The sequence below is a fragment of the Trachemys scripta genome, chromosome 1 (genome assembly GCF_013100865.1).
Source record: "Trachemys scripta elegans isolate TJP31775 chromosome 1, CAS_Tse_1.0, whole genome shotgun sequence".
NCBI lineage: Eukaryota > Metazoa > Chordata > Testudines > Emydidae > Trachemys > Trachemys scripta.
In genome coordinates this window covers 79,630,943-79,644,101 of record NC_048298.1, presented here as the reverse complement: position 1 = coordinate 79,644,101, position 13,159 = coordinate 79,630,943, and the positions used below count along the sequence as shown (strand labels likewise).

The 13,159-nt window shown below is 39.5% G+C and overlaps 1 protein-coding gene across 2 annotated transcripts in view; it reads right to left on the bottom strand.

Annotated features, from left to right (window-relative positions):
* Positions 1–13,159, bottom strand: part of NUDT4 (nudix hydrolase 4) — a 43,323-nt gene that overhangs the window by 17,724 nt on the left and 12,440 nt on the right. For both annotated transcript variants that reach the window (XM_034772685.1, XM_034772693.1), the window contains exon 2: positions 6,198–6,308. In XM_034772685.1, the coding sequence (XP_034628576.1) occupies positions 6,198–6,308 (111 nt within the window). The remainder of the gene's footprint in view (positions 1–6,197; positions 6,309–13,159) is intronic.

Genomic DNA, 13,159 nt, shown 5'->3' with positions numbered 1-13,159 from the left:
AAGATTAGAAAGGCAAAGGCACAAAATGAGCTCAAACTAGCTACAGGAATGAAGGGAAACAAGACGACTTTTTATCAATACATTAGAAGCAAGAGGAAGACCAAAGACAGGGTAGGCCCACTGCTCAGAGAAGAGGGAGAAACAGTAACAGGAAACTTGGAAATGGCAGAGATGCTTAATGACTTCTTTGTTTTGGTCTTCACCAAGAACTCTGAAGGAATGCCTAACATAGTGAATGCTAATGGGAAGGGGGTAGGTTTAGCAGATAAACAAAGCAAAACAAAAAAAGTTAAAAATCACTTAGAAAAATTAGATGCTTGCAAGTCACCAGGACCTGATGAAATGCACCCTAGAATACTCAAGGAGCTAACAGAGGAGGTATGTCAACCTTTAGCTATGATCTTTGGAAAATCATGGGAGACTGGAGAGATTCCAGAAGACTGGAAAAGGGCAAATATAGTGCCCGTCTATAAAAAGGGAAATAAAAACAACCCAGGAAACTACAGACCAGTTAGTTTAACTTCTGTGCTAGGGAAGATAATGGAGTAATTAAGGAAATCATCTGCAAACACTTGGAAGGTAGTAAGGTGATAGGGAATAGCCAGCATGGATTTATAAAGAACTAATCGTGTCAAACCAATCTAATAGCTTTCTTTGATAGGATAAAGAGTCTTGTGGATAAAGGAGAAGCTGTGGAGGTGGTATACCTAGACTTTAGTAAGGCATTTGATATGGTCTCACATGATATTCTTATCGATAAACTAGGCAAATACAATTTAGATGGGGCTACTATAAGGTGGGTGTATAACTGGCTGGATAACTACACAGTTGTTATTAATGGTTCCCAATCCTGCTGGAAAGGCATAACAAGTGGGGTTCCGCAGGGGTCTGTTTTGGGACCGGCTCTGTTCAATATCTTCATTAACGACTTAGATATTGGCATAGAAAGTACGCTTATTAAGTCTGCGGATGATACCAAACTGGGAGGGATTGCAACTGCTTTGGAGGACAGGGTCATAATTCAAAATGATCCGGACAAATGGTCTGAGGTAAACAGGATGAAGTTTAACAAAGACAAATGCAAAGTGCTCCACTTAGGAAGAAAAAAAAATCAGTTTCACACATACAGAATGGGAAGAGACTGTCTAGGAAGGAGTACGGTAGAAAGGGATCTAGGGGTTATAGTGGACCACAAGCTAAATATGAGTCAGTGTGATGCTGCTGCTGCAAAAAAAGCAAACGTGATTCTGGGATGTATTAACAGGTGTGTTGTGAGCAAGACACGAGAAGTCATTCTTCCGCTCTACTCTGCTCTGGTTAGGCCTCAGCTGGAGTATTGTGTCCAGTTCTTGGCACCGCATTTCAAGAAAGATGTGGAGAAATTGGAGAGGATCCAGAGAAGAGCAACAAGAATGATTAAAGGTCTTGAGAATATGACCTATGAAGGAAGGCTGAAAGAATTGGGTTTGTTTAGTTTGGAAAAGAAGACAGAGGGGACATGATAGCAGTTTTCAGGTATCTAAAAGGGAGTCATAAGGAGGAGGGAGAAAACTTGGTCACCTTAGCCTCTAAGGATAGAACAAGAAGCAATGGGCTTAAACTGCAGCAAGGGAGGTCTAGATTGGACATTAGGAAAAAGTTCCTAACTGTCAGGGTGGTTAAACACTGGAATAAATTGCCTAGGGAGGTTGTGGAATCTCCATCTCTGGAGATATTTAAGAGTAGGTTAGATAAATGTCTATCAGGGATGGTCTAGACAGTATTTGGTCCTGCCATGCGGGCAAGGGACTGACTCCATGACCTCTCGAGGTCCCTTCCAGTCCTAGAATCTATAAATCTATGAACAGCTTTTGTGCTGACATGTTACTTAGGACAGTTTTATGGCAATTCTTCAGCATTAAGAGAAAGGGGAGAAGATTCCCCTCAGTGGTACTCTAACACCACACCACTGGCATCCAGCACCAGGTTTCAGTTGTTAAGAATGTTCTGCATAAGCAACGCTACAAGTTGGACTGATCAATATTGAATATCTATGCTTATGGGGTAAGCTTTTCCTATTAAATCCTAAACAGACAATATGCTCCTGAAGATAAGTGAACAGGCTTCTCTGAAGAAAAATAGTAGGTGGCATTCTATTTGATTTCTTGATTTCCACTGAACAGCAAGTGTCTCAAGCTACTATGCATATAGTGGTTTAAACATGTGTTAAGTAGCTATGGGTAGCTTCTTTGAAGAACTGAATTGAAAAGCATTTCCCAGTCCTAATTTTGAGGAAAGGCCAGGAATATACACTAGCAGGTTCTAGTAAAATCCACTCTTAAGAGCTTCCATTTGAACAACTAACCATGACTGGGTTAAGTAGGATAAGCAGTCAGAAGCCACCGACCGAAAAAATTTTTTGAGGGGTTATAGTCCATCTCCAGGGCTCTAGTTTGCCTAAAGAGAAGTGTAGTTTGTGTTGGAATCTGTCCACTAGTTACAACAGAAAAGGTGAGAATGAAGTTGAATTGTTTGTGGTTTTCCTTGTAGAATTTTGTTTGTACAGGTGCAATAGCAAGTTAGAGCTTTTATTCAGGTTTTGGGAGTCAAATAGTCAGTGTTAGCTTGTTACTCCTATGCAGGATAGGACTGTCAAGTCACTGCTTTGAAATACCTCTTTGCAGTTCTTTTGAAGTGTCTGATGCCAGAAAGTTTCCTTTAAGACATTCCTTTATCAGATTTTATGCATTCCCAAATATCAGTGGCCTTTAACATGCATCTAAATTGGAAGCTAAATTCAGTTTTAGCCTGTAATCTTTCAGACCTAGGAGTCATAAGCCATCAGCTGATTCTCTGTCTGGCAACAGTACTGACAGTCTTACCTCCTGTTTCCTGTAGATGGAGCAAAGCCCATGCTGTAGTTATCTAGTTTAGTGAAGCAAACTTCTGTATGTAACAGTTAAAAGCTTTGACATTTGATTTTGTGAGCTGAAATTAATATGGCATCCAAGCTTTGCCAGATTTATATCCCAAAGATGCTGAATAACCAAGCAGTAATTTACTTTCTGATGTGACACTATTCTGCACTTGTTTGCATGCTCACAAAGTAAAATCCAATGAGTTTCTCCTGCAGGAAACAATTGCTGCAAATAATGCAGAACTGCAGTTAGATATCACACATACTGCAGAACACTTTTTAGGGAAAGTTTTTGTAGGCACTTATGTAACCCTCCATCACTTGTGTTTTATTATTTTCCATGTATTTAAAGAACTGCTGGATTGAGTTTCCTAGTCTAAATTAATCCCCTATGAAAGTTCTCTCAGACATGGGACTACCAATACATTAAATTTCGTTGCACCAGTGAAACGTAGCTGTTGCAGAAGGTTATGTTTGCAGAGAAGGGGGAAAATAATCAGGTGTTTACAGCTAATAGAGATCTTCTAATATAATTATATATCTCTATCCTTATATTCAATCTCCTACAATGCCAAGACTCACTTTGTTTTGGGCACTCTTAGGCCTTGTCTTCACTTACCGGAGGGTCCGGCGGCACGCAATCGATGTTCTGGGATTGATTTATCGTGTCTGGTTAAGACGCGATAAATCGATCCCGGAAGTGCTCGCAGTCGGCACCGGTACTCCAGCTCGCCGAGAGGAGTACGCGGCATCGACGGGGGAGCCTTCCTGCCGCATCTGGACCGCTGTAAGTTCGGACTAAGGTACTTCAAATTCAGCTACGTTATTAACGTAGCTGAATTTGCGTACCTTAGTCCGAAGTGGGGACCAGGCCTTATTTAAGTTTGCTGAGACACAGGGTCTGGTCCTTTCAGCTGGCCAATCTGTCACTACTTTTGGAGACCTTTCCCTTTTGCAATCACAGCCTGTTTTATTTCCATCCTCCATACTTAAAGAATGAAACCCTTGATTAATTAAGTGAAATCCGTAATTACTGGAATGGCTTGCCAAGGCCTCTTCCTTAACCCATATTTTTTTTAAGTGCTGTTTAAGATGTTTTGCATTCCGTTTTAAATATACTCAGATGCTTCATTATATGGATATTGGTACAAGGGACATACAAAGTTTCTTTCCTCTAAATGCAATCTAGAATAGAGAACTCAAGGTGTCAAGGGCTCTTAAATTATTGTTTGTCAGAGGATGAAGCCATCCTTTAAGGCTCGTTTTACACTATAAAAACAGCAATAATTAAACCTGGAATAAGAGTATGATTTAAAATGCAAATTATTTAATCTGGACTTCAATTAAATTATTTGCTTGGAATACCTAAATATTTTAAATCTGTAGCTTTTATGATTTTAAATAAAAGGTTGAAAGCATGCCAGTGCAGATTGCAGTCTTTCACACCTAGGCAGAAAGCTTACCAAAGAAACCAGCTAGTGTCTACTTCTGGTCAAGAGACACATGCAGCCAGGGTTAGGATCATGTCAATATGCAGCAATACAGCTATCAGTACCTCTCAAACTGCTGTCTTGTTCTCTAGAAACTTCAGCTTTCATTTAAAATAAAGCTAGTTACCATAGTTGGAAAAAAGCATAAAAGCAAACTAGTTTAACCAATGGAGAGATGTTTTGGTGAGTCTACAGAGAGCTTGGAACAACAGTTTAGAATTGTGAACTGCCCCTTTGTCCTCAGTGAGGTATGTTACCTTGCGTTTTGGATATTTTATTATTTGTTCTAGAAATATCTCCTGTTTCCTCCTGATTTGGGGGATCTATAGAAATCCCTTACTAGGACAGCACCCCTGTATTTTTCCCTTTTATTTTCAACCAAGGCCTTCACTGGTCACCACCTTCTGGAGGTCAGAACAAATGCATATCTTGATGTACAATGCAATACCTTCTTTTTAACCTGACTGTTCTTCCTGAAGTTATAACCCTCTACACCAATATTCCAGTCGTGAGATTTATTAGTTAAAGTGAAAGTGTCAGATTAAGTTTAATTATATACATTTCACTTTACTGCAGTTGATCATTGATGTACTTTATTTTAGCTGGAAACAAGCAATGCATATTTAGTTGTGAAGTAGCTATCAAAAATTAGGCATGATCTTCTTGAAGTATTTCTGCAGACTAAAGATACAGATGAAGCCTGTAACTGTGTTTAGATAGTATTTTTAACTAGTTTGCCCAAACAATATTTAAAACTTGATTAGCAGTTTACTTAAAAGAAAATCATTTGCTTTAAGTGTTAAGCTACTGAAAGGAACAGTTTGTTCATCAAAACTTAGACCTCTAAAGTTGGCTTTAGAAGAAAAATGTGTGTTGTTCCTGTCTTACTTTATTGATGGATAATGGCCAGAGGCACTATTTTTACCGTTGAAATATCAAGTCTCTTGAAGAATTACCACTATTGGTGTTCACCACATACCATTTGTAAATTCTGTTTAACTTACTGTATGTGATCTTGGAAGAAATTTTATGGTGCAATACTTTTAGCAGCTGTTCATGTAGATGAAATATTCACTGCCAGAACCATTTACAGAAATTTTAGGTTCTAAGCTACTGCCTATATGGTGTTCTCACACAAGTATACAAACACATTACTTGATGCCAAAACATTAGTTTTTTGTATTAGAACAGAAACTCAGCCCTGAAATGAAGAGGCAGAGGTGAACTATTCAAACATTTTCTCAATACTTTGTCAGGAATTTGAGTTTGATTATTTTAAACTGAGGCACGCACTAAGAATCCCTTTCCTTCCAACTACTCAGGTCTCATTACTTGATTTAAGAGACCCACTAGTCCTCCAGTAGTCCATACATGTAAGATTTTAAGACAGAAAAATCTGAAATTGAAATTAAGGTAAAAATAAGCAGAAAGGGTCCCCCCCACTCTCCCACTACCATCGTGCAGGCTTCTTTATAACTACCTCTCCCCCCCCCCCATCCCTTTATCCTTTGCATGTCACATTCTAAGAATTTACTATAATGTCTGCAAAATCCAGGTTTCAATCTAAATATTGATCATAACCTACTTCCATAGCAATGTATTCTGATCATTTATTTTATGACTCATCTCCTTTTTAATGCAAAAAAAGTCTGAAATAGGATAAGCTATAAATTCTTTGGAGTTTGTGGATCATTTGAATTTTGGCAAATTATATTGTGAAAGAAGTCACTGAGGTTCGTTTTTTTTTTTTTTTTCTCTCTTTTTCAAGATCCCTATCCGAATAGGAAAGGAACTGTTAAATCTAGGTTTACCTCTTCATAAACCTCTCGGACTGCAGCACCTCCTGGTTCCTCCTCTGGCTCCATTCCTCCACCTGGTACAATCCACTGATCTGGGTACCGACTACTACTCACTAACAGCACCTGAAAGGTCAAAATACACACATTTAAGCAGTCATTTGAAAATAATCTGATTGGAGAGTCTGAAGGCTACTAACCATTTTCCTACAGTGCACTTGTTCATGATGCCAGATGGATTATAGCTTTCAAAAATGTAAATCAGAAATAACCTGCAGCTAGATTTACACGTGAAGTACCAACTCTCTAAAAACCTTGAGATTAATGAAGGTTAAGAGTCAAGATCATCAGTCCTATACTCAACCCCCTGCACATATTTAAACAGGGCATTTTCTTACATCACATTGTTGAGAACTTTTCTGATAGTTGTACGATGAAATATATCAAGTTGATTTAAAAGGACACCTTTCTAGACTGATGAGGCTTTTGTAAGAAGTCCCAACAAGTAGAATTATCAAAAATATAAAGTTTAAGCTAGATATTTCCCTGCAATTTTTACAATATTGACATTGCATGATTTAATGATGCAACTTCACTATAACTTCTTGTTCAGGTTAGAGAAATACAAATAGTAAACAAAAAGCAAGAATCAAAACAAGTTAGTTGTACATTTTGAAAAAATGTATCAATCTGTTATTAGTAAATTAGGAGATACCTATTTAAAATGTGTTTTGTCTTCATGTTTAACCATCTATTTTGCATTAAAGTTGGAAAGGACATATTGGGCAGATAGGTATAACAGACCTTTAATAAAACTAGTCATCATCATAGTGCCTAGGAGCCCAAGTCAGAGTGGGACTCCCCTATGCGAGGCATTGTACAAAGAGGACAAAGATGGCTTCTCCCCAAAGGAGCTTTCTTGTACAACTGTTGCTGCAATAGAATTTTAGCATTGTACAGTTCTCACCATTAGCCAGCAACTGCAATTTAAAATACTTATTTTACCATCTATCCAAGAATGTACTGAAGTTAAAGATTACATAGGATAGTTTTATATAAAAGTGAAATATGGCAAGGAAGACCATGAAAATGGAACTCTGATGGAAAGAACATCTGGAGTTAGTAAAATATTACCTGTATTTGAGGCCATTTCCACTCTGACTAGTAGATTCTATCTATAGTAGTTCAGTATAAGCTTCTTGGAAGTTAGCACAAGATAGCTTATGTAATCACTTTTCTCCTTAGAAAACACATTTTCCTTTTTAAAGATGGCAAGGAATATAAACATATAAGCAAGCTATTCTCAGATAACGAAGCCAATAAGTGCAAAAACCCAAATCATGTAGTGGATCGAATTTTCACTAGAACATATTGCTCAGTTTAGCTATGCTAGATGTTTGGATGATCACATTTGGCCTTGCGGGGGGGGGGGAGAGAGGGGGGGAGGAAAGAGAGGAGAGAGACATTTTACAGAACAAAAAATAAATCAAACTAAGGAGTTTTAATTATATTACTTTATAACAGGGGTAGGCAACCTATGGCACGCATGCCAAAGGCAGCACGCGAGCTGATTTTCAGTGGTACTCACACTGCCTGGGTCCTGGCCACCGGTCTGGGGGGCTGTGCATTTTAATTTAATTTTAAATGAAGCTTCTTAAACATTTTAAAAACCTTATTTACTTTACATACAAGAGTTTAGTTATATATTACAGACTTCTAGAAAGACCTAAAAATGTTAAAAGGTATTACTGGCACACGAAACCTTAAATTAGAGTGAATAAATGAAGACTCGGCACACCACTTCTGAAAGGTTGCCGACCCCTGCTCTAGAAAATATGCAGATTACTATCCAATTCCAATAAAGTTAAACAGAACAATGTAACAACGTATAGCTGGGATTGGAGCGTTTTGTACTCACAGGGGGAAAAGCTTGTTTTAATTTCACATACATACCAGTATTACCACCACTGGATAACATTTGCCCAATCACTCAAATGATTTTTAGACAGCAGAACTGGCTTCTATTTTAATATTTTGTCAAAGACAAAAGTCCTAATTTGTGGAGACAGTTGTTACAGCAGTATAATGCTCTGTAGTAACTCCTATGGTCCAGTTATTGGTGGTACAGTAGAACTAAGTTGGTCTCTTTCTCACAGCAGGGAAGGGAACCCACTACTTACTGGGCGTGGTTTGAGCATTGGCCTGCTAAACCCAGGGTTGTGAGTTCAATCCTTGAGGGGGCCATTTAGGGATATGGGCAAAAATTGGTTGGATGATTTAATTGGGGATTGGTCCTGCTTTGAGCAGGGGGTTGGACTAGATGATCTCCTGAGGTCCCTTCCAACCCTGATATTCTATGATTCTATGAACCCAGTCTCTTGTATAGAAGGCCAGAACACTGACCACATGATTACCCCACATATTTTACAACCTACTTTTGTTAGCATAGTTGTTTAAAACCTAAAAATATTGGTAATAGATAAATTACTTACTATGGCTCATGAAGTTGCCAATATGGATCTACACTGCTCACTTCTTCCTACTAAGTCAAGAATCTATTGTAAGAGACTATGGGGAAGGAGATACAGAACATACGGAGTCTACAAAAAACAGTTACGTTAACTAAATGCAAGAGCATTACCTGCAAGGTTCCCAGACTAGAGGATTACAAAGTAGTCTTTAACCCAGGGAGGAGAGTTTGAGAAGTCCCACTGAACAATGCTTGTGGAACTGCTCTCCTACTCAAGCATCTGCTCTAGAAGCTAATTACAAGGGGGGAATGTTTTTAAAAGATGCTAAAAATAGCTGTCCTAGCAAGGACAGTATTTACTTCAGGAGGAATTCTGCACACTATTTTAAAACTCTGCATATTTTATTTGTCAGAATAATACAATATAATATCAGTTTCAATTATTTTGGTAATTTATTCCAAAATAAATGTAGGCAAGTATGTCTAACAATAGAGACAACAAAAAAGATTCCCCAGGAATAAAGAATTAAAGAAACCCCTACAACAACCCAGTTCCAGCTCCTGCTATGCTTTTTGTTGGGTGTCTCAGTCTGGGTGTGTCATATGTGCCAGCTGGGCACATGTAGGGGGGAGAGAACCTGCCCCTGTGCTCTCAGACACCCACCTCCCAGATCCTAAGCCGTGAGGCATCCCCTGGCCCAGACATCCACACTCCCTCCTCTCCAGAGCCCAGGGATCTCGAGAGCGTGCAATAGAGAAACAGCCTGATGCTGGGTCCTGAGCTAGTACAAAGCCACGTCCTTTCTTCAGGACATGCTGGACACCACAGCTGCCTGGAACCATCCAGCTCTCTCTCCCTGACAGTGTCCTGTATTTGCAAGCTGGAGAACCAGGCTGTGCTGGGTCCATCGGCTCCTAATGGCAGCCAGCAGCTCTGCAGCACCAATTCTGCATGTAAAAATGCAATTCTGTGCAGAACATTAATTCTGTGCAAATTCTTCATTGCACAGTGGCACACAATTCTCCCAGGAGTAAGTCTTACTGAAATTGTTGAAGCTACCTTAGAACAGATTGGGTAGCAACTGGAAAGGAGCAGTGGTAGATTACCAAGCTGCTCCTACAGCAGGGTAGCACTGTGCTTTCATTAGTTAACAGAGATGGAGCCATTCATAATATGGCTCCTTCAGACTGTAGATTCAGGCAGACACTGTTAGTTTACTATTATTCCATCAGGAACGCTTTTGTTTGCATTTAAGATTTTGCAACCACAAGAGCCAGACACAAGTTTTCCTTTTCTTTTTTAAGTACAAGATAGACGCTTCCAGAAAGAGTACCAGCCCACGCTAGACAGTTTTACTTCCTGGGCTTGTCAATGTGCTCAAGCAACCTAGTGATACTAGGATCCTTGGTCTCTCAAGCAAGAAGTCAGTCTTCACCACTTAGTGTCTGGGTGAAAGCCAGCTCACATCAAGTGTCACAAATCTAAGACTTTGGAAATTTCATGCATTACAAAATGTCCTCTATATACTTTAATATTGCAGCGTAATCTCTCCTGGTCTCAAGTGGTGCTTGGGAGAAAGATACAGTAGAATTAGATTAATATTAAGAGGCTTTGCTAAGAGCTTTGAGAGGTCAGAGCAGCATCTTATCTTTATAGAACACACTGATGGATCAGCATGGAGAATGGAAAAGGAGTATGCATCAGCTTGGAGAGTAATAGGAATGAAGACAAAAAAGGGATGTAAAAAGACATCCTAGCAGAAGAGTGGTGCCACTGATTTGGTTTGCACTACATGCAAGTTCCAGGACAGGGACAACTCCTGAAAATGACAGATCTATACCTTTTGAAAGTCTCACCATTGTAACAAGGAAAGATTATCGAAGATTTCTATACTAGTGAGACAAGACAGAAATTTGAAGCCAGGTGCACACTCAAGCCCAGGAAGAGAATAAACTGCAGCAAAATAGGCAGTCCAGAATAAAGGGAATGAATGGAAAACTGGAGAGAATCCTATCCTTTATCTTCTCCAGATGAAATAAAATTTGATGGAAGGTTTTCTGCTTTCTAACAGCATTTTCTGGACTTCTACAGAAGAATCTGTCCAAGTTGCTTAACTGGTCAGGAACCAGACTGTTGTACTCTGGGACTTCTGGTTGGGATGCAGGATCTAGCTGAAGAAAGTCTCTCAAAGACTGCATGAATTGAAGGATGCTGAAAAGCCAGAGTTCTTTGTCATTACACAGATAATTCCAAAAGTTCAGCAAGTCACCTCTAAGAGTTCATGGAAACTTGAAATCAGATGGAAAGACTAAGTTTGGGGACAACCTTCCAGAAACTGAAGATGGCAACTGCCCTTCTAAATGCAGCTACTAGTTGTTCAGAGAATGGACAACCTTTATAAAGGACACCTGAGATGCACAAGTCCTTATGGAAGCTCAAATGAAGATCTAACTGGAAGCAATCCTTTTGGGGCACTGGAGAATCTTGCTTTTCTGGACCCCAAACTGCTTAGCCTGTATTGCCCGATCAGGTCAAGGAGCTCATAGTATCTCCATTTTGGAATCCAAGGGCTAACAAATCCTGTAAGTGGCACATCTGTTTACCCAAATACAGGTGTACAGTGTTGAGAGATATTCTGGAATGAACATCAGACCCCAGCATAATTAGGGGTGAGGCTGACTAATCCTCTGGGTCCTTCAATCTGATCTTTGTGAAATAAATGGACGATTTAGGGAAAAGACAAATAAAAGAGTGCTCTCTCCTGAGGACAGCAGAGGAAGAAACTGCCACATGGAAAGGCAATAAAAAGGCCATCACCACAGATGCCAGACATTTTGAATCACCAAATCTGATGGTGTAGAAGCATCCAGCAGTGAAAACTGCCTATCAAGATTATATCCAAAAGCAAGGCATCAGATTCCTGTCACTAAATGAGTCCCTCAACCCCCCTCCTCCTCAACACCAACCTTTCAGAGTTGAAGCAGTTACTATGTTTGTGGGGGAAGAAGGGAAATCACAAGACTTGAGACTTTTTACCTTTTCTCCCTTAGTTCCAAAGAATAATGGTGTCCGAGAACAGCATCACTTGAAGGCATCTCAAACTTGCTGTGAAGACTTTACATCAATGCTGCCATTGAGCACTAACACCATTAACAGAAGATTTGGGGAATGGAAAAGTCGTATCTGAGATTTCTCTAGGATATTTGTATGCACTGGAACTTGCTTTACAGGACCTTGAGACACCTGACATCAAGGCTTCTCTGGCTGTAGAGTGTTTGACTGCTGATGTTGGACTCAACATCAAGGTCTGTTCCAATTCAGTGCCTTACATGTAGGCAATAAGACCTGCATTGCCACTTCCCACAAATTGTTCTTGAGAGCTATGCTCATGCTCCACATATGGATTTGGAGAAGCTCAGTCACATGGAGTAGAATTTGGAATTGTATTTTTCCCAAGGCAGAGCAAACACCAGGAGTATATCATCTGTCATGAGCATATGATAATGCAGGGGGACATAGCTTAAAGACAGTCTCCACCGTCCCCCAAACAAGGAAGCGGACCCACAATATGTGGGCAACCATAAAGACTAAAGAAAACAGCCAAATGAGGCCCCAAACACAGTCTTAGTAAGTAAGGTCTTCTACCTTAACTGAAAGCCCAGTTTCCTAGGGAAAAAAACAGAGTTAAGCAATGGTCATCACCAAGATTCTGCTCAATGCTTATGAATTAAGGCGGATTCCCCTTATATCCATTGGTATGGGTATATAGGGAGGGTGCATACATAAGTGGTGCTATTGAGAAAGTTCAGAGCTTGTAACCGGATGGTGTGTGTATTTGCTTGAATAGGGATCCACTTAAACAATGCTCAAAGAGCAACTTTAAAACCTTACAAGATGATTAAATGCTAAGCACAGCTGACATTCCACATAACATGAACATTACACACAACTTCATGCTGATCAAACTAGTGGAGTCACGTGAAAGCAACCAGTAATTGTGATGACTATTACATTAAATCATTCAGAGCTTAGTGGAATGGTTTTAATCAGCATTTATTGTTTAGTTAAGGACTGAAAACAAATTCCAGTTTACTAGTAGGGGATAAATCAGGATGCTTGGCCTGACTGGAAGCTTAGCATAAAGCCATGCATTTTTAACATGACTACATAAAATTTTACTATTGACCTGAACAACAGTTACCACTAAGGTGTGTTTGTATGATGGACTGTTTATAGAGTGAACGTACCCTTTGAGAAATGGATACAAATGCATGTTAAGATGACCAGACTTCATAATTATAGTTACAGTAAGGAAACCCACAAGTGTGAAGATTATTGGTTACAAGTCAGCAGTATTCACTTTGAAGCTTTTGTCTGGCTCACCACCTCTCCTCCCACTCCCACCTGTCCTGTAAAGTTTTCCTCTGAATAGAAAGTGCACTAAACAAGATTTTAACTCTGAGTGTAATGTGAGGCAATAATATTTTTGGATATTCTAGTTAATAA